General features: G+C 62.8%; 1 protein-coding gene across 1 annotated transcript in view; it reads right to left on the minus strand.

Moving 5' to 3' along the window:
* Window positions 1–2: 2 nt before the first annotated feature.
* LOC115280928 (junctophilin-3) overlaps window positions 3–21,054 on the minus strand; it is a gene marked incomplete at its 3' end in the record, with an annotated part of 32,186 nt that continues 11,134 nt past the window's right edge. The window contains exon 2 of the mRNA XM_029926106.1: window positions 3–607. Within this exon, the coding sequence (XP_029781966.1) occupies window positions 3–607 (605 nt within the window). The remainder of the gene's footprint in view (window positions 608–21,054) is intronic.

Consider the following 21,054-nt stretch of genomic DNA (forward strand, 5'->3'; position numbering starts at 1 on the left):
CCGTCGGGGAACGTCATGCAGCCGTAGCCGTGCCGTCTGTTGGCGGCCCACTCGCCCTCGTACTTGAGCCCGTCCGAGCGCTGGCTGACGCCGAAGCCCGAGCGCTTGTCGCCCTTCCACTCGCCCACGTAGGTCTCGGTGGTGGTGGCGTCGATGTCGTCCTCGATGACGGCCAGCTCGGCCTCGCCCTCGCCCAGGCTGATGGTGGAGTGGATGTCGCTGGCCGTGGAGCTGACGGTGCTCATGCCCGCCTCGCTGCGGAACGAGCTCTGCTTGCTGCGCTGGCTGGCCAGGCTGCTCTTGGACTCGGACTTGCGCAGCTTCAGGCCGCTGAGCAGCGAGCGCCGGAACAGCCCCTTCTTCTTGCTCTTGAGGCTGTCGGAGTCGCTGTGCGCCACCAGCACGAAGCCGCCGCGGGACACGGCCGGGCTGCCGGCCGCCGGGGACGCGTCGGGGTGCAGTGCGGCGCCGTTGGTGTGCTCGCTGCGCAGGGAGTTGATGGACGTCCTCAGGGGCGAGCGGATGACGGCCGCCATGCCGTAGGGGACGCTCTGCCGCACGCCGTAGCCCTGGCGCATGCCGCCGGCCCACTGGCCCTGGTAGGTCCCTGCGGAGACACAGGGGAGAGGGGTGAGCAGCCCCCGCGGGGCCACGGGGTGGAGGGGGGACAGCACGGCCCGGTTTGGGTCGAGGCTGACCCACCGCCAATCGGCTTCGTAAGGACCCTCGCGCCCCACTTCCTGCGGCCGCACCTCTCTTAGAGGTTGGGGAGGGAGAAGGGGGGAGTCTGAGTCTCCTACAGAGTCAGCCATGAACTGCAGTGCTCGCTCCCCCTGCGCACGGGCAAAGGCCCAACCCCGAGAAGGCAGGGAGGGACGCAGAAGGAGAGGGAAGCACATTCTCAGCGAGTGACGCCCACCGGTCGTGGGGGACACAGATCCAGGCTACAAGCCCGGATCAAGTGGGGGGCGGTAGGAAGGGTTTGGACGAGCAGTGAGTGAGGACGTGGTAAGCACTGGGAACACGAAGGCATCGCAATCAGAGCAGCCGGCCCCAGAGGAATCAGGGGCAGAAACTCGGAAGGACTCGCACACCCACGTTCACAGAGCGTCACTGAGATGGCAGCAGCGGGGGCACAGCCTGAGGGCCCAGCGGTGCAAGAGGGAGAGAGGAAGTGGGTCTCTCCGAAGAGCGGAATATTCCCAGCCATGAAACCCTGCCCCCCGCGCTGGCATGGATGAACCGTGAGGACTCTGCGCTCCGGGAAACTCGCCAGTGACAAAAGGACAAATACCCGTGATCACATTTACGTGAGACCCAACAGTCCAATTCACAGAAGAATGACAGGTGCAGGGGCGGGGGGGAGGGGCGGTAGGAGGGTAGGAACAGGAAGTTGTTTAATGGGATCAGTTTCTATTCCAGGTGATGATGGAGAAGTTTTGAAAGTAAATGTGATAGTTGCACAACGTTGTGAATTTAACGCCACTGACCTGTGTGCTCAAAAAGGGATCCAAATTACAAATTTTATTAAATATATAACATCTCACCAGAAGAGCGTAAAAAGGAAAAATACACCTGCAAAGCAGGCTCATATCACTGGTTGTATGATGGGAAGCCCTCTGACCCTCAGTCTCCTCTTCTGTAGAGAGAGGATGAAAACCCAAGGGTTCCTAGAGTCACTGCCAGGCCTCACTGGGCACCACTGAGTGGCGCCCTGCCCTGGAAGGGCTTTTCGGGGAAAACGGGGTGTCTGTTCCCTCGTTCTCCCAACGCATTGTTGCAGGAGCAATGTACAGACTTTATCTGCCATAGTGTTTTTATTAAAAAACTGGAAAGGCCTACATTTCAAAACTGAGAGGTTGTACATGAAAGTTTGCTCGTGTTTCTCCTTAAAAGAATTACAGGACCTGGCAAACCTGCTCTTTGTCCTCCAGACAGGGCCCCCTCCCCACTGCTCCCTACCGTCTCCCTCTCAGGCCATCGCCTGCCCGGACCTGCCCTACCCCCCAAGGAGCCTCGGAATACGGCCCCCAAAGGATGTCGCTCCTTGACATGCCACTACCCACTGCCCCCAAGTCAGAACAGGTCCTGCCCCTCCGGGGGCTCATCTGAGACCTTGTCCACACAGCCTGCCCTGACCCACTCGCCACCCAATCCAGCCCAGCAGGCACCCCTCCTCAGTAACACCTAGGGACCCCAGCCCACAGGGTGACCACACAGGACGTCTGGCATCCCACGGACCGACTCCGGAGGCCGCCTGGTCCAACCACGTGTGCAGGGCAGGTCCCCCAGCTCTCCGGCTCCCCAGAGGAGAAGGGCCTGGCTCTCCGGGCCCGGTGTTCTCCTCGTGACTCAGGTCTGGCCCGGGGGGTGGGGGTAGATGTGGCCGGGGCGGGGGACCAGAGAGCCCTCTGCTCCAATGACAGCAGCCTGTCCATTTCAAAAGTGACCCACAACACAGGTGCTTTCTAGGAGCAGAGCTGGAGACAGGGTTCTTGTGAACGTATGGGGGCGGGGCGGTGGGCTGGGTGGGGCGGGGCCAGGCTCAGCAGCACAGGCACTTTAGCCCAACCCCACAGAACTCATCCCACCCGCTGGGGAGGGCGTCTGTACCCCACACTGGCCAGTCCCCTGGTAACTGCAGAGGTGGGTGGGGGTGTGCCCCGCTGGGGGAGGCAGTCCTGGGCCGCTGCCTCAACTTGGGCTCTCCCTCCTCCCACCCCTGCCACAACCAAGCGCTCTTCCTGCCTCTGGCTGCCTGTGCCAGGCACTGGGCACCTTCTTCTCTGGAGGAGTCTGCCCAGAGTCAGCCAGCCTGTAACAGGGGTCAGGATGGACAAAGGTCCTGGGATCCGGGGCCGAGAGGCCCCTGGGACCAGGCTCGGTGGTCCCGGATGACTCCTTCCCTGCCTGAGGGTGGGAGGCCCGAGGCGAGCAGACCCTTGGAGGCCTCCTGAGCCCAGTCCAAGCTGCGGACGGGCACCCCGAAGCCCAGGTGCCACTTCTGCCTGTGGGGTGGGGACAGGGTGTCAGATAAGGGACAGGACGCAGAGGCTCCCGTGAACAAGTGATTTGGGGGAACTGCGGGGGATGAACTTCTAGAAGAGCCTTTGGGGATGATCTGAAATTCATCAGAATTCGGTGGTTTACCTGGCACCCGCCGGCACCCCAGGCTTTGCCGCAGCCGGGCCAGCAAGGACGGCAGGCTCCCTCCCGTGGAGGCAGACTCGGCCCCCAGCGCCCCTCTTCCCCTCCGAGGAGGCTGAAGCTTGCAGAGGAGGGTGAGGTGAGAGGGGCGTCCTGCAAAACGTGGTCTGGTCCGTGCAGTGGAGTATTACTCAGCCGTCAAAGGGAGGGCTCAACCCTGCTGCAGCTCGTGGGGACCTTGACCCCACGCTGGGGAGGGCAGCCGTCACAATGGGACAGACACTGCACGGCCCCCATAGAGGTCCCCGCAGACCCACAAAGTGGATGGGGGCCCTGGGGGCTGGGGTGGCGAGTTGGCATGTAACAGGGACAGAGCTCTGCTTTGGGAAGATGAGAATGTTCTAGAGGTGGATGTGCTTCCTGCCACTGATCTGTACACTTCCGAGTGGTGGGTTTTTATGTGTATTTTTCCAAAACTTAAGAAATAAAAGCAAAGGCGCTCCAGGAGCTTTACGCACGGCCTGCTGGAGGCTGGAGGTGCGGGTGCTCAGGGAGGAGTTGGGAGTGGGCCAGACCTGGGCCCGCGTCCTGGGGCTGTGACCTTGGGAAAGGCCGCTTCGACCCGTGGGGAAGGTGGTTGTGCAGGTAAAAAGGAGGTCATGGTTGAAAAGTGCGGGAAGGTCATTGACACTTAGCTACGAGAACTATTCTTTATCTTCTATGCCTTGGGGAGCCCGGGGAGGGAACGGAGGCTAGAGGGGCTGAGGCCCAGACAAGACACACGCGGCCAAGAGCAGGAAGGCAGGATTTGAGCCCGGGGCGCACATCCCTCCCGCCCGGCCGGCCACACTGGCCTTGCACAAGGCACACACCTTTGCAGCGAGGCCTCCCCGAGCCTGAGCTCACATGTCTGTGACCCCGGAGCTCCTCCTACACAGGAGCCGACGCTGGACAGAGTCAGAAATGTACAGGCAGCAGGTGCGCCGGGCCGGCTGAGGGTAACGGCGAGGGAAAGGATGCTTCAGGTCCCGAACGGGACATCCGGAGACAGCACGGTGTCAGTTTGCCGGGACGGGGGATGGGGTTTCCTTTTTGGGGGGATGAAAATAATTTGGAACTAGATAGTAGTCACACAACACTGTGAATGAGTCACAGGCCACCAAACTGTCCACTTTAAAATGGTTAAGGTCACATTATGTGGATTTCATATCCATTTTTGAAGAATGGAATGACAGGCAGCAGAGAAATGAACAGAAGCGCAGTGGAAAAACATGGGCTTTCAGACTCCCAAAACTAGGCACGGGACTGCTGAGTTCTTAGGGACACTCAGAGCTGAGACACACGGGCTTTAAAACAAACTCCCGACGCCAACGGGGCCTGGCCGAGCGGAGCAGGAACAGGTGTGCTGCGCGTCCGCGGCCCGAGCCCCGCCTGGCGGGGGGGGGGGGGGGGGGGGGGGGGGGGGGGGGGGGGGGGGGGGGGGGGGGGGGGGGGGGGGGGGCGGTTGCGGGCAGGTAGCCGTGCCCCCCGCTGTCTGCGGCCTGAAACACTGGAACGTGAAGAGCTGGGCATGGGGAACCTTCCCCAACCAAAGTGTGAGCTTGTATTGCATCTGCATTTTTTAAATAATTTTTTTAAGGTTTTATTTTGAGGGAGATGGAGACAGTGCAAGTAGGGAGAGAGAGACAGGACAAGAGAGAATTCCAAGCAGGCACTGCCCTGTCAGCACAGAGTCCGACACAGGGCTCAAACCATGAACCACGAGACCATGACCCGAGCTGAAGTTGGACCCAACGAATGGACCCGCCCAGGCGCCCTGCATCTGCATCTTCGCCCCCAGCGGGAACTTCTCTCTGAGGCTACGGTTGACCTCAGTAAGAAACTGGATTTCAACATCAGGGACACACCGCAGACCAGTGCCAGGACCTGCCTGGGAGCAGCGCCCCCTCGCTTCCCCGCAAAGGGCTGGTACAATCCAGAGAACAGACCCAGGCCGGCTCCCTTCTTGCTGGGGCCAGCAGGCTAGGAGTCGGGGGCAAAGGGTTCAGTTCAAGCCCCTCCCAATGTTTGAATCCAACCAGTTACTTGCAAACCCTAAATCCAGTCTTGTTTTATACCCCAGGCAGCCTGTGTGTGAGAAGGCGGGAGCCAGCACGCCCAGTTCTAAGGGAAGACCAAGTGGCCCCGACAGGTGTCGTCCCTGCAGGAGGCTGTGAGCATCCCCAGAGCAGGGGTGCCTCCTGGGTGCACCCGGGCCCCCTCATGGAAGGACACAGATGCAGACGGACTGTGGGGGCATCCCTGCTTCTCTCCAGGTAAGCTCAGTAAGGTGACCCGCTTGTGGATTCCGCCACCGCCAACCTCACCTGCCCATCGTGAGGCAGATGATGGACCGGCCCCTCCATCCCCATCACCTGGAACTTGGAATCAGGAGACCCGAGGGACTGCAGGTGAGGAAGCAGACCTCCCTGACCTGCCTGTGAAATGCCATCTAGATCCGGCGAGACTTGTAGGGAAGAGCGAAGACGACCAGGCCAGGACGGGGTGCGGGCTGTCTTACGCTTGAGCAGCATCAGAAGCCCCAAGGAGCATGATAAAATGATAAAAACCCCTGAATGTGAGTCCAGCCCGGGCTTCTGCATCCCCAGCAAGCTCCGAGGTGAGGCCGCCGCTGCACGGGGACCCCGCACTGGCTCGGCACCCCATCCAAAGTCCAGAAGCCAGAGCCCAGCCAAGCCCCAAGCCGCAGCCCCCGGCGTTTCGGGCCGGGCCGACAGTCAGCTGCTGCCGAGGCACAGGCGTCTCGCCCGCCAGAGCTCCGCACATCGCTCACGCGCTTTTATCTTCCCATCGGAAGCCCCTGCCTCAGCGGACGCTCTCCCCAAACACTTGCCACACAACCCAGAGGACCAGCCCGGAGGAAGACGCAGCCTCCACCCCGGGCTGGCCTCTGGGACTGGGCATCAGCTGAGACGCCGGCCAGATGAGGCAGCCTCCTGAGCGCGTGCCCTGGGCGGGGCCCGATCTTCCTGGGGGAACCAGCGGGGCACCCCAGAGTCAAAGGAAGGAGAGGAGAGAAGATTTGCTGTGAAGTCAGGACTCATTGTGCCCATTTGACAAACAGAAGACTGAGGCTGAGAGGCAAAACAGCCACCCGATGTCACCAACAAGAGTGGGATTTGAACCCAGCTAGAGTGGATGTCCAAGCCTGCCTGGAGGGTCCCAGGCCTGCAGGTGGATGAGCCCCCTCCTTAGTCAGCCCCACACCATACCTGCCACCCAGGAGCCAGTGCCACCGCCCAGCCCAATTCGCCCCTCCAGCGGCCTCCCTCCCCACCTGGACTGGCCTGCCTCCCGGAGATCCAGATCCTCCAGTGGGCACAGGGTGCAGCCCCTCCCTCCCCCGTCACGGGGGACTGGAGCCCAGCACGGGGCCACCCACCTTCTCCCTCCGGGACGCGGGTCCAGGAGGTGAGGAGCCTGAGAGATGCTTCCTGCCCAGAGAAGCAGCCAGGCTCCTCCCCCAGAGCGAGAGGGACGTGCCTCCTCCTCCCGATGCTGGCTCCCTGGGCACCGCTTGTCCCTGCCCGTGAGCCTGGTGTCCCTAAGACACCCCGGAGCCACCCCTCTCCTCGGGTCTGTGTGCCCGGGCGTCAGGCCCGGCCATGAGAGCCCCATGTGGGGCAGGGGTCTCCCCGGGGGAGTGCACGGCATCCGCAGAGCTCCGGGCTCCTTTTCCTCAGGTGGACGGGATGCCCACGCAGGGAGGGAGCTGTGAGGCCCCTCCATCCCCACACCCCGTCTGCCCAGCAGGCGGACCCCAGATGATCAGGGTGCACCCACACTTTCACTTCATGATTCACCCACAAAGTGGGTTTCTCAGCGTTTCTAGAAACAAATGGCAGAGTGTGCTTCACCCTGAGTGAAGACCCCACCCGGGCAACTTCACAGCCCACGCCCACATCCAGGCCCACCCCCGGGCCGACCCAGAACCTCCAGGAAACAAGGAAACCAGTGCCGCCCACACGCCCCTAAGACGAATGGCGCCTGCTGTGCCCATACTGTGTGTGTGCACACGCCTGTGCGTGCGTGTGTTGTGTTGTGCATGTGCACGTGTGTGTGTGTGCACGCGTGGAGAAAGCCACCTTCCCAGGCCCTAACGGGGACCCAGCGAATCAGGCTGGCCACAGGAGACCGCGTGGTGGCGGCCCCCGGGCAGGGGTGCGGCGGCAGAGGGCCGCGTGGTGAAGAGCCCCATCCGGGGACCCCCAGCTCACGAGCAGCAGTGAGGGTGGCAGGGTTAGCACAGGCGGGCGCACCAGGCTCTGGAACCTTCTTTCACAATGTACCCTGGACCTCTTTCCATTTTAAAAACATTTTGAGACAGTGCACGTGCAAGCAGGGGTAGGGGAGGCGCAGAGAGAGTGGGAGAGAGAATCCCAAGCAGACGCCGTGCTGCCAGCGCAGAGCCTGCCATGGGGCTGGATCTCACCCGCCGGGAGATCATGACCTGAGCTGAAGTCAAGAGTCCACAGCTCAACTGGCAGACCACCCTCCCCCCGCCCCCGCCCCCCTCCTGTCCCGCCCCCCTCCTCCACCTTCTCTGCATTGTACGTGCAGGCAGCCAGCCCCCAACCCGGACGTTCCACAACACGGAAGTTAGAAGCCATGCCTCCGTGGGGCACTTAGGTCATTCCCCGTTTTTGATAGCTTCTCTTTGTATGCAAGTTACATCCTCAGGATATAGGCCTAGAATGAATTTGCTCAAAGGGAAGTTTCTTTGTTTTTCCTCTAAGGCTTTTGATAAGTTGCCCATGGAGCAGGCCACGTAAGAGTGACCATTTCTCCCCATCATCACCAGCACTAGCAAGCATTTTTTTATGTTGTTCTTTTTTTTTTTTTTTTGAGAGACAGAGAGTCAACGTGAGCAGGGGAGGGGCAGAGAGAGAGGGACACACAGAATCCGAAGCAGCTCTAGGCTCCGAGTTGTCAGCACAGAGCCTGACACGGGGCTCGAACCCACGAACTGTGAGATCATGACCCAAGACGAAGTTGGACGCTCAACCGACTGAGCCACCCAGCCGCCCCGGAAGTATTTTTCTTTTAAATACTCCAGGCCCCCACCCACCCCCGCATGCACCCACCCCCCAGCTCGGCCCGGCGCCCCCCGGAACGGTGGCAGGACCTCGGGCCTTCACACAGCATGCTCACAGCGGTGCTAAAGACATGGAAGCCACCCAAGGGTCCGCAGACGGATCAATAAAGGAAGGGTGGTCTGTCCACACAACGGGACGTTATTCAGCCTTAAGGAGAGGGAATCCTGACACCAGGTAGAATGCGGCCGAGCCCTCGGGACACTGTGCTAAGGAGAACGGCCAGACACGGAAAGATCATTACCGTGGGTTCCACTCACGGGAGAGACTCCGGGTAGGTAGTTCAAGTCCACACGATGGACGGAGGGGCCAGGGCCCGGCGGGGAGGGGTTAATGCGGGCAGGGGCTCATTGTTACAAGACCAGCCTTCTGGAGGGGACGCGGGGACAGCAGTGCATGGCACTCAGGGTGTTTCACACCAGTGAACCGTGCACTTTAAGGTGGGGGAGATGGTAGATTTCATGCTGCATCTTATCACCATGGAAATCACGCGGCTGCTTGTCGGGAACTAATCCAACGGGACTGGTGTTCCTCTAAGAAGGGAAGCGAGGGCTGCCTGGGGGCTCAGTGGGTTAAGCGTCCAACTTCAGCTCGGGTCACGATCTCGCAGTTCATGAGTTCGAGCCCCGCGTCGGCTCTGTGCTGACAGCTTGGAGCCTGGAGCCTGCATCGGATTCTGTGTCTCCCTCTCGGTCTGCCCCTCCCCCATTCACGCTCTGTCTCTTGCTCTCTCTCAAAAATGAACATTAAAAAAAGAACAGGGAAGTGAAACCAGGGGTGCATGCAGAGGGGCACCCAGGTGAAGAGGCAGGAAGGGTGGCCCCCTGTCAGCCCCGGGGAGGGACCTCGGAAGAACCAGCCCCCACACCTTGACCTTGCACCTCAAGCCTCCAGAACTGGGACGAACAAAGGTCCAGTGGTTAAGCCCCCGCAGCATGTGACATTTGGTTCTGGTGGCCCCGCAAACCCACAGGACATTCTGAGTCTCTAGCCAGGTGACAGGACTGTAGAGGTCAGGAGGATGACCCAAGAGAAAGGACACAAACCAGATGGGTAAGAACATATGAATACTTGTTGTGCAGGACACAGAAAAGTTCCAGGAGAAACGGAACCAGGAAACCACACCCAGGGGCCCCCAGGCAGAGAGGAACCTGGGGGTGACGCGTGGGACCAGACACGGGACGTCTGGGGGGAACACCTCGCCCTGAGCAGAGGCTCCGCCTGTGTTCCCGGCCGGCCCAGCACGGCGGCAGCAGGCACGCGTGCGGGCAGGAGGGGAGGAGCCTCCCAATCAGGCTGCTCGGGACCTTTAACTCGGGTCAGCAGACGTTTGGAGGAACCTCCAGTAGGAAAAGGGACCCAAACATACAATGACAGGAAGGGGGGAAACGAGAGAATCCTGGAAAATGCAGGGCACATAAGACACCAGGGAGGCCAGGAAATAAAGCCATAAAAACACTGCATCCATGAAGTGCAAACGAAACACGGCAAAAAAAAAAAAAAAGATGAAAAGAGTGAGCTCCAGGAAACTAAACTCATGGAGGAGCCGGAAGACGACAAAGTCAAGAAAAGCAGACACTGTAACAAAAAAAGGAGAGGGGACCAAGTAGTGGGAAAGAGGAGAGAATCAGCCTTGTGCAGGGCAAGCCGGAAGGCCCACGTCTCTACGGCAGGAGTTCTGGAAAAGCAGCAGAGGAAACCCACCGAAGACCTGGGGTGGGAGAGTGTCCTGGAACCGAGCGTCCGGCCTGGAGCGGCAGGAGGGGAAGGGCGGCCGCCACGCCCTGGCACCAGGGGACCTCAGGCAGCCCCTCCCCGGGACACACACCCCAGAGTGATGGTCCCAGACACTTGGGGAGGGGCACGACCCCACGTGAAGGGCTGAGCATCAGAACACGAGTGTCTTCTGGACGGCACCGGGAAACCCAGCAGTCGGGGGAGGCTGCCCCCGCCCCCAAGGTCGGGCGTCAGCCTAGAATCCTGTAAATGACCAATTTATCAGCGAGGCCACAGAAGCGATCTTGCAGGCTTCTTTCCCTGGGGAGACGCCGCAGGACACGCAGGACACCACAGGGGGGTGAACCAGGAGAGACGGGACGCAGCAAACTAGAGGGGCCAGGGGACTTCCCGGAAGGGAAGCGGGGGACACCGGCAGCGCTGGCGGACACACGGAGGGAAGGACATCAAGCCCACGTCAGCTCCGTGCACACCGGTGGGGGACACGTGGAAGGCAGGGAGAGGGCGAGGGACTTAAGGACCGTGCGGGGCAGGGGGCGGGGGGCGGGGGGCGGGGGGGGGGGGGGGGGGGGGGGGGGGGGGGGGGGGGGGGGGGGGGGGGGGGGGGGGGGGGGGGGGGGGGGGGGGGGGGGGGGGGGGGAGCCGGGGTTGGAAGTCAGGCTGCGTGTGCGGCCGGTAGAGGCACCCGGAGCCCCGAGCTCATCGGTCAGCGCCTCCAGCGCCGTCACTCTTGTAAAGAGGAAGAGCCCTGAATGTAGGGCTAACAAAACGGTGACCTGGGACTGGAAAGCTTGAGGGGAGGGGCTCCTGAACACTGCAAGGCCCTCGTCTAGCACAGCAGCAAGTCCACACAGCACAGGTGTGAGCACGAAGAAAGCGGGGGCGCATCCGGCTAGTTAGCCGCTCGGATGTGTGGGCAGGGGCGAATGGAGGGGGCTGGGTCCTGTGGGTTTTTGTTCTGCGCAGGATTTTTTTTTAGTTTTTTAATGTTTTATTTATTTTTGTGAGAGACAGACAGAAAGACACCGTGAGCAGGGGGAGGGTCAGAGAGAGAGAATTTGAAGCAGCTCCAGGCTCTGAGCTGTCAGCACAGAGCCCAGCGTGGGGCCCAAACCCACAAATGGTGAGATCCTGACCTGAGCCGAAGCGGGATGATTAACTGACTGTGCCCCCCGGCACCCCTGGCACTTCTTTGAAAAAAAATTCTTTAATGTTGGTTTATTTTTGAGGGAGAAGGAGTACATGAGCAGGGGAGCGGGGAGCAGACAATCCAGAGCAGGCTCTAGGCTCCGAGCTGACAGCAGAGAGCTTGACCCGGGGCTCAGACTCATGAGCCGTTGAGATCATAACCTGAGCCAAAGTCGGACACTTACCCGCTGACCCGCCCAGGAGCCCCTGTTCTAAGCGGGGTTTTGTTTGGGGCACTAAAGGATACGGGCACATGTTATCTTAATGAAGGGCATGAGCAGGGGAGGGGCAGAGAGGGCGAATCCCAAGCAGGCTCCGGGCTGTCAGCACAGAGCCTGACGTGCGGCTGGATGTTACGAACCCGGAGCTCATGACCTGAGCCGACATCAAGAGATGTGTAGCTGAGCCTTCCAGGGGCCCCGATGGTGGAGCATGTTGAGGGGAGGGGAAGGAGCTTCCTAAGAACATTCTTCAACAGTCCTGGGATCCTCCCGCTCGGGTAGGATCAGACCTCGAGGAGGTGCTGACAGCCCCGTCCCCACAGAAGACACCAGCGCAGCGAGCGCCCGGCCCGCACACTCAGAAGACTGGCAGGGAAGCCCGAAAGAGGCCACAAAGCCCCGGGCCAGGGGTCTGGATGGAGGGGAGACGCGTCCCTGAGGGTCAGACACCTCGTGCACAGTGGAGGCAGCCCTGCACCCCGGCACGGTGCAGGGAGAGGACACAAGGGGCCAGCCCAGCTGTGCCCTCCATGGCCCTTGGGGTGCCCGCTCCAGGGCTGGGGTCCTGGTGCCCGTCTGCTCCCCATGCCTACTCATCCTGGGGAGGGCTTGTAAACCGAGGAGCCGTCTACAGAATGAGTAGGAGCGCGCAGATGTCCCCTGTGCCCCTCAGCGTGCCCTTCCCCCAGCTCGAGACGCTGTGATGCACTTGTTCCCATCCGCGGGCCAGTGTTGACGCACGCGTGGAACCCCTCGCTGGGGGGGGGGGCACGTACGTGTACCGCACGCTGCAGAGTTGTCACGCTGCCCTGGAATCCCGGGCTCTGCCGCCTCCTCCCGCCCCCCAATGCCGGGCAGCACGGACCCTCGCCCTGTCCCCTCCCCAGGTCCCAGCTGCGGCCGTGCCCGGTGACACCTTCCAGACCAGCCTCTTGCACGCAGCGCCCGGCCCTCAGGCTTCCAGCCACCCACTCCCTGGCGACGAGCTCAGTCCAGGCTTCAGGCGTCAGGAACAAAGGGAAGGCACCTTTCACATACGGCGGAAACCTAATCTCAGAGTCAGGGAGGCCCTTTCCAAGTCCAGGACCTTGATCTTCACAAAGACACCTGCATAGCCACTGCCCTCCCAGTGCGGGGGGACCCGGAAAGCCCTGCTGGGGCCCCGGGCAGTCAGGAACCTCGGCCCAGGCGTCCGAAGGGCAGCGGAGACTTGCGAGAGAGTTCCGGGTGTTGTGCTTTCACAAGGGCCTGCGGGTCCAGAGCAAGGAGGACACTCTTCCAAGGCCACACAGCAGGAAGGGGGGGTCGGGGTCTCCCTGCTCGGCTGTCCCCAGACCTGGAAGGAACCTCCGACTCCACAGGGTCCCGCCCAGGGGACGTCTGCGCCCTGGGAGGGCGGCGGGTGGGTGCAGGTCCAGGCCAAGTCAAGGAGCAGCCGCTCCGGAGACCCCGGCCAGCGGCCCCTGCGCAGCTCCTGCCGAGCCACACCCCTCCCGCACACGGACTCCGCTCGCCTCATGGCCCTGACCTCACGGAGAGGGCAGAAGGGCCTCTCCACCGGCCAGGGGCGCCCAGGGCTTCTTCCACTGGGTGCCCAGTGTCACCTGCCCAGACTCCGGACGCCAAGGGAACAGCCGAGCCGGGACCCCAACGAGCTGCACCCGATACCCAGGCCCCCGGGCCGGCTGCCGCGCACCGGGTGAGGCACCGCAAGGCAGGCAGGCTCCAGCCCTCACCGCACACGGCGCCCCAGGGCCAGGCGCCCCTCAGGCGTGCTGTGCGTGGGGCTGCCGGTGCGGGATGGCGGAGACAAGGTGGAAAGGGAACTCACGCCGAGCGAGGGCAGCCCCCCAAAACAGCGGCTGTGCCCCCAGCACCGGGGCGCCAGGACACTGGAGGCAGCCGGCTGTTCCCTCTGACGCCCTGATGGCTGGCGTGGCCCTCTGCCTGGGGAAAGGTCCAGAACCCGCAGGCGGACAAGACCCGGGCACCCGGCCACCACCGGCCTCCAGCCCCACATCCAGCCGGGCCTGAGCGAGCAGGCGCCACCTGTTCCCCAACGCGGATCCCTCCATCCCCGGCTGCCCCTTATTCTCCCTCTGGCTGTGAACAGGGAGGCCGGAACGGGACGCAGCAGGAGGAGAGGGCTGCCCCGAACCCCACCGTCTGGAGAGCACCTCCCCTGGGCCCAGCCTCCCCTCCCTGGTCACCCACGGAGGACTGGCAGCTGCGGGAGGCCCACCAGGTTAGCCTGAGGTCAGGGGTTAACGCAAACTCTTGGGTGGGAGCCGCAGGGAGTGGGGACAGGGAGTGAGGGGTCAGACCCTCTCAAGAAAGGACGCTTCGCCACAGTGGTCAGAAGCCAGGCAGGTCTGAGTGGGGCCGCACGACCCCAGATAGATCCTCTGAGCCTCACTTGTCCGCATCTGTGAAATGGGGACAAGGACAGTAACACTCCATGTGGCGATTACGGGGAAGAGGTGGACGCGTACTTGAGGAAGGGGCTGGGCGCGGAGCAGTCAGCGTTCACGTAAAATCCGTCAGGAGGCCTCGGTGGGCTGAGAAGCGACCAGGCACAGAGGCAGCGCTGGAGAACTCTCCGCCAATAGTGGCTGCCATTTCGCCAGGCCACAGTTCTCCTGTGAACTCGTGGAGATCCAGACTCCCGGGCCCCCAGCCCCACTGAGGCACAGACCCCGGAATGTTCCGCGGCCTCCACATGACCGATGCCGCTGGAGACAGAGAACGCACGTTCTTCCATTAGAATCCTCTAGAGAATTCTGAAGAGGGATCAGAGACACTCAGCCTGCCCAGAGGCGCAGACCCGGGGGGCGGGGGCGATTCCCAGGCAGGAGAGGCGTGTAGGGGCTCTTGAACGGCTCCTACTTCAGGACCCCCAACATTCTCTCTTTCACCTTCCGGTGTGGGAGAACCAACGATCTTGGTGCTGAAAAGCCACCTGGTCGTTAAGCTTCCATCCGACCTCAGACAGCAGCCTCCATGGCCGATTTCCCCAGGAAGTCTCCACCCTCCCGCTCCCAGGGCCGGCGTCACAGCCCCACCGCACCCTCCCCCACGTCCCGGCCCAGGGCGTCACGTTCCCACCGAAGGGACCTTGCTCAGGGCCCACAGGAAGACCAGGCTTGTGAGGCGCTTGGACCACCGCCCCAGGCAGACGTGCACCCGTAGCCGGACACGGGGCTCCGACCCCCGGAGATCATCTCCAAACCCCGGGGAGACCCCACAGGGCTTGGTTTCCCGAACTCTAGGCTAGAAGACCTGAAGCAGGAGGGGGGCGAGGCCCCTGCGCAGGGCTGCCTGTTCCAAGGACCAAGCAAAGGTGAGTGCAGAGCAGGGGTGGGGGAGGGAGGGCGAAACCTCCACTAAGCGCTCAGGCGCAAGTCTAGCTCCACCACCAACCGAGAGGCTGCAAGAGTAACTTACCCTCAGTCTCTACAGCTGTCAGGCGGTGACAGCGGTGCCTCAGGCCCTGGCGCCTCCGCAAGAGCAGTGACTGAACACGAAAACCTAAGACGACTCGAGGAGAAAGGGAGGAACGGAGCCCTGTGGGTTTTTATCCTCCGGAAGGCCCCGCCTACCTGTTACAGCGCCACACTGACCACACCTGCCTCCTATAGCTCCACGGAGACCCCACCTGCCTGCTACAGCCCCCGGGGCCCCACCTGCCTGGTACTGCCCAATGGAGGCCCTTACCTTCCTATACGAAGGGCCAGAGGCCCCAGGTGCCTGCCATCTGCTCCTGGGGGTCCCCCAGAGCCTGCCCTCTCAGAGAAAAACAGACAGTGGTCGGGGTGACCCCATATAGCAGCGTCACCTCCTTTCCTGTGGCTCCTCCCCTGGGTCTCAGGATCGTGCTCACCACGCAGCTGTCTTGGAAGTGTCTTCCAGGCCCCTGTCCCCGCCCCTAGGCCTCAGTTCTGCAGCGGGGAGAGAAGACCCTTACCTCAATGATCATTCAATCACTTAACCACTGTCTGCTCAGTACCCTCCATATGCCGAGGCGGAAACTATGCTGAGAACAAAGAGCCCCTTGGAGCTGAGACTCAGAGACAGAGAGACATCGGGCGGCCACGTCCGGCACGCAGCGGGCTGGGGCAGGGCTCCGCGTGGAGGCGGAGGGGCAGCAATGGGAGGGGGGTGCTTCCCGAGCCTGGAATGACCGCCATCCCCACCCCTGTTAGGGTTTTCTCCAAACACAGACTTTGCCAAGTCCAGGAATAAATCCACCCCCCAGGGGGGAGGCTGGTAAGGACTTCTCAGCTTCCAGAAGATTCTTTTTAAAAATAAGCTGAGTGGGAATGTCCACTGGTGTAGACACTTTGGACAACAGTCTGGCAGCCCCTCAAATGATTAAACCCAGACTTTCCGTTTGACCCGGGAAATCCGCGGGGGGTACGGACCCAGGAGGAATGAACACGCACCTGCTCCCCGCACACCCGCACACACTCATTCACAGCAGCAGCATCCAAAGAGTCAAAGGTGGACGGACCCGGGACACCCTTCAGCCGAGGGCTGGCTGAGCCGGAGGTGGCCGTCCACGCCCTGGAAAGCTCGAGAGTCCAGGAGGGGCAGAGCTCTGGCCCGTGTTTTGCGGACGGACCTAGAGAGCATCCCAGAGCCTGACGACAGGAAAGGCCGTGTAGCTTGTCTGCCGCATGGATGTGAAATGTCCAGAAGATGCAAATCCAGCGAGAGAAAGGAGATGTGGAGCCGCCAGTGAGAGAGTGGGGGAGCCGGGGAAAGGACGGCGGGGTACCGGGTTCCTGGGGGGGCCGGTGCACGGCCCCGTGACTGCACCAGGAACCACGGATTGTGGGCCCCAGCAGGTGCGCTGTGTGGGGTGTGCAGAGCCCCAGGAAAGAGTGGCCGTGGATGCAGCAGCCCCGGCTTCCTTTGCCCTGGGGGGGGGTCCCGGCCCCTCCTGACAGAGATCACCTCCACTTCCCGTCATTGCCAATAACCCCCTGCCTGAACCCCCATTTTCCGGGCTCCCTGGGGGGCTCCTGCCTTTTGGCCCAGGGGTCCCACGGCCATTAAGAAGCGGTGCCCGAACTTCGACAGAACTGCACAGTGAGAATGCTCCCGTCAAGACTCCCCAGGGGACACAGAGGGGGACAGTCCAATTTCAGACCTGACAGCTGCTCCCCAGGGGAGGGGTGGGAGCAGGGGCCCCACCTGGGGCGTGCAGGCCCCCAGGGGAAGTCAAGAGTCGTGGGGAGAGAAATCGCATCCTTATTCCCACTGGCCTCTACTTGAGATTTAGGCAGGCAGTGGTCGGTCACCAAACCTGTGATCTGGTCACCGATAGAAACGGCACGTCCTGGGGGAGTGGCTGCAAACATCCAGGACATCGTTACAAGCCAGGACCCCCCCCCCCCAGAGCAGGGTCAGAGCACTCAGGACCCTCACACCCACCCCGCTGGATGCCAGCTCGGCCGGCCAAGGACACAGGGACCCGAGTCCCCGCCGGCCCCTGTGGCACCCACGGGGGCCAGCTCCAGGGTCATGCTGGGCCTGGGGAGGGACACCCAGGATGCCACTGCCCACTGTGGAGAGGGACACCGGGGCTGCACAGGGGTCTCCGGACAGGCAGCGCTGAGACCTGGAGGGGAGAGGAGAGAACAGGAGGGGCCCTGCCAGCCAGCAGTGACCGGCCCAGACCCCTCTACCTACACCCCCCTGATTCCTTGGTGCCCGTGGGGCTGGGCTGTGCGGGGCACATGCCACCTCCCTGCCACTCCCCCGCCAGGGCCTTCCTCTGACCTCATGCCCCAGGATACCAACAGGACTCTGGGCCCCCACAAGGCCTGCCACCCCGAGGAGGTGGGCCACAGGCATGTCTGGGGACAGGGCAGGTCACGGGCTGAACCTTTTCCTGCCCTTCCTGACTCCTGGCCCTGTGGGGACTGGCCTGAGGCCTGACACTGGCGCTCTCTGCCAGTCCCCTCCCCTGGCCCAGCTCCTCGTCAGGGCCCAGGGCCCAGGGCCCAGCTCCTCAGGGAAGCTGGCCAGACCCCACCCCAGCCCCAGATGCCCGTCACAGCCCAGGCTGACAGGCCCTCGAGACTGGGTTCTCCTGAAACGACCTTGTTGGGCTGTCAGCCGGAGTCCTGGAGGCTTGGAAAGGAAGAGCAGAAGAGACCCCCCTCTAAGACCTTCCCCGAACCGCCCCCCCCCAAAGCTCTAACACCCGCACTCTAACACCCGCACGTCTCCGAGAGAGGGCCCACCCTCCCTGCAGCGAGGAATAAACTGGACTGTTCCGCCACAGGGCAGGCCGGCGCCCAGGGCTTTTGGCTGGAGGGCTTGACACCCCGAGGGAGTTCCAGATGCTTCCACAGGAAGCCCTCCCCTCTGGCCATGAGTGGAAGGGGAGGCCCGGGGGCAGGGGTCTGCTGGCCTTCCTGAGGGGGACGCAGAAGTCCCCAGGCCGAGCCCTGAGACCTCTCCAGCTCAGAAAGCCCAGGCCCAGCGAGGGGTTCCCCAGAGGTGGGGTGTCCCCAGGCCGGGGCTCTGTTCCATCAGGCAGGTGGAGGCAGGGCCGGAATCGTCACCCCTGCACCCGAACAGGCCAGAGTGAGGTGAGCTCACAGCGGAGCCTGGAGAGCCGTGCCCACGGGGCCACCTCCAAGGCCCCACATCCGGGACCTCGATCCCGGCGAAGGCTCTGGCTGCTGGCAGTCCTGACGGGCGGGCGCAGGGCTGGAGACTGAGGTAGGGCGCCTGCCAGGGCACTGGGGGCACCGTGTGACCCCCACGGCGACGGCTCCTCCCTCAAGCAGCAGGACGGCGAGCTCTGGGGGGTTGACGCTGGGACTTGACAGGAAGGTGACAGAAAGGTAAGTAAAGCTAAGGGTTGCTGGCCCCAGCGGGCAGCGGCGGCTGCTTGGAAACAAAGGGCCAAGGAGAGGCAGCAGGTGCTCTTGACCGCAAGAGGGGATGCGTCCCTCCTTCCTCCGCCTGCCTGTGGCCTCCCTTCTCCTCCCTCTGCCTGCTCTCCATCTCTGTCTCTCCCTCTCCTTCCTCGTCTCTCCCTCCCCTCTCTCCCTCCCCGTCTGTCTCTGCATCGTCCGGCACACTCCTGCCCTCCCCACCTCCTGCTCAGGCCTCCAGCTAACAGGGCGCTCTGCGCTTGTGAACACTTGATGGCCACTGTCACGGAGCAGCCTCCAGCCCCGAGAAAACTCTGACCTCTGCTGCAGTCCCGCCACCTTCTCTCGGGGATCCACAATTAACTTCCTCCAGATTGGGCCCCGCCCGCAGACGCAGCCACTCAGCCCCCGTGCTGTCCAGGGGGTGCGGGACGCCAGAGCCCAGGGGGGCTGTGGCCTCCACGGCCAGGGGGGGCCCCCGAACGCCCGCCACAGCCCCACGGGTCTGGAACAGCCACCGCCAGGTGGCTCCCTAGCGTCCCGGGGTGGCCCTGCTCCCTCCGCCCGCACATGCGCTGAAAACCGCTCCTCCTGGAGCAGCTGCGACCCGCCCAGCCTGCCCAGGCTTGCTCCACCGTCCTCGGGGCATCTGTGGGCCAGTCCCTACCCCGAAGGCTCTCCCAGGCCCGCCAGGTCTCACTGTCAGCCCTGGCCCCGCTCCCTCCATCCCATCAGCAGGAAGAGGGGCGCTATGTGACAGGTGCATGGACACGGCCCCCTCGGCCAGTCCACCAGTCCCACACCGCCCTGGGGCTATTTGCTGCCGTTCCTGGGGCCAGCTCATGGCCAGGCACACAGTCAGTGCTCAATAAATTCCTGTGTGGGTCCCAGCTGCCCTGCAGACACCACAGCTGTTTTGTCCCTGCCAGTAAGGCAGACTCCAAACGTGGCCCGTCAAAGCCTGTGCGGCAGGGACCGGGCAGGGTCCTCCGAGCGCCTAGCCGGTGGGCAGAGCCCTCATTCTCTCCAGTCAACATTTATTGAACACCTACTGTGTGCCTGGCACCGTGCTGGCTACTCAACAGGCAAGAGAAAGGCTACCACGGTGTATTTCAAAGAATCCACCATCCAGCGGGGGAGGTGGTGGCAAGCAGGAACCCTGGGGGGCCAGTAGGGGGCGCTGGGGCCCAAGTCTGTGCTGTCTACAACGGATTAACACGTCCACAACTCAACCATAATTAGACAGATAATCCAATTTTAAAGCGAGCAAGGACCTGGACATGTCTCCAAGGACACCCCAGCGGCCAACGAGCCTGTGACAAGATGTCCAACATCACTGATCCTTAGGGAATGCGGGCCCAGCCACAGGGGGGCGCCCCTCACACCCCTCGGGGGCTGCAATCATGGCGACAGGGACAAGTGTGACAAAGATGTGGCCTCACGGGAACCACAGCACTGCTGGCGGGGATGCAGAACGCGGCAGCAGCCGCTCGTGAGGGCAAACCCAGGGCCGCGGAGGGCCTGGAGGAGCCGGCAGCCCCCCACCCCCCGCACGGAAAGCGCCCGTCAACACAAAAGCTCACGCTAGAACGTTCGCGGCTGCACCATGCACGCCGGCCCAACTGTCCACCGGCCGACGGACAGACAAGCAGACGTATTGTGGCCACACCGGGGATGTCACTCGGTCTTGGAAAGAAGCGGACCCTGGCGCAGGGTGCAGAGTGGGCGCCCCTGGCCGCACCCGGAGACTCCGTGCTGAGGGACAGGCCGGCCCCGCGGACCCCCTGGAGTGACCCCGTCCACCCCAAGTGGTCCAGACCCAGCAACTCCAGGGACAGACAGCAGACTGGCGTTTGCCGAGGGTGGGACCGCTGACTGCACCGGCGGCTTCTTTCCTGGGTGACAAAAAAGGTTCTAAAATTAGGTGGTGCGGCAGCTGTGCGACCCTGTGAATGCACCGCAGCCACCGAACTGCACACTTGGAAAAGGAGATTTTAAACAAAAACACGTCACAACAGTGTCATTTACCCGCTCTCGGTGCGGGCTTGATGCGGAACAGCCTGGAGGGCACAGTAACAAGCAGGAGGAGGTGGCAGCAGGGCAGGGGCCACACCCGCCGCCGGGGACCTGCACACAACGGCAGCTCGCTCACAGGGCGTCTGCGTGCGGCCGCTCGCGCCCCGGAACCTTCGCCAGGCCTCCCATCTGCCCCGGGCGGCCCCAAAGGGGCTTGTGACTAAGGAGCCGTCGGCTGGGCCCAGTCCCTCCTGCAACTCCGCTGCTTCCGGGATCCGAACCTTCCAAGTGATTCAGGAAGTCACTCTACCCTCCACCGTGGTTTCCTTGTCTGTGAAATGGCCTCATGGGTGGTGGGTGATAGGAGACCTACTGGACGAAAGGGGGGAACACAGGGCTGGGGCCACGGTCCCCACCCTGACTCTGTCCCTGCTGCCCTCCCCGCCCCCACCCCTCGGGGCCACCCGCCCCTCGGCCTGTCTACACCTCCACCCCGTCCTCTGTCTCATGTCTGATCCTGATCCTGGGGCTTCCCACCCCCAGTGCCACTGCCCCCCAACTCCACGCCACCTCCCAGCGGACGGCGCCCCATTTAGGTCAGACGCACAACCCCCGGCACCCTCCCCCCCCCCGCCCCTGCACACAGCCTCTCACACCACACTCCTTCCAAACCAATTCCTGCCCCTAAACAGTGTCCCA

Source organism: Suricata suricatta, chromosome 16 (assembly GCF_006229205.1).
Source record: "Suricata suricatta isolate VVHF042 chromosome 16, meerkat_22Aug2017_6uvM2_HiC, whole genome shotgun sequence".
NCBI lineage: Eukaryota > Metazoa > Chordata > Mammalia > Carnivora > Herpestidae > Suricata > Suricata suricatta.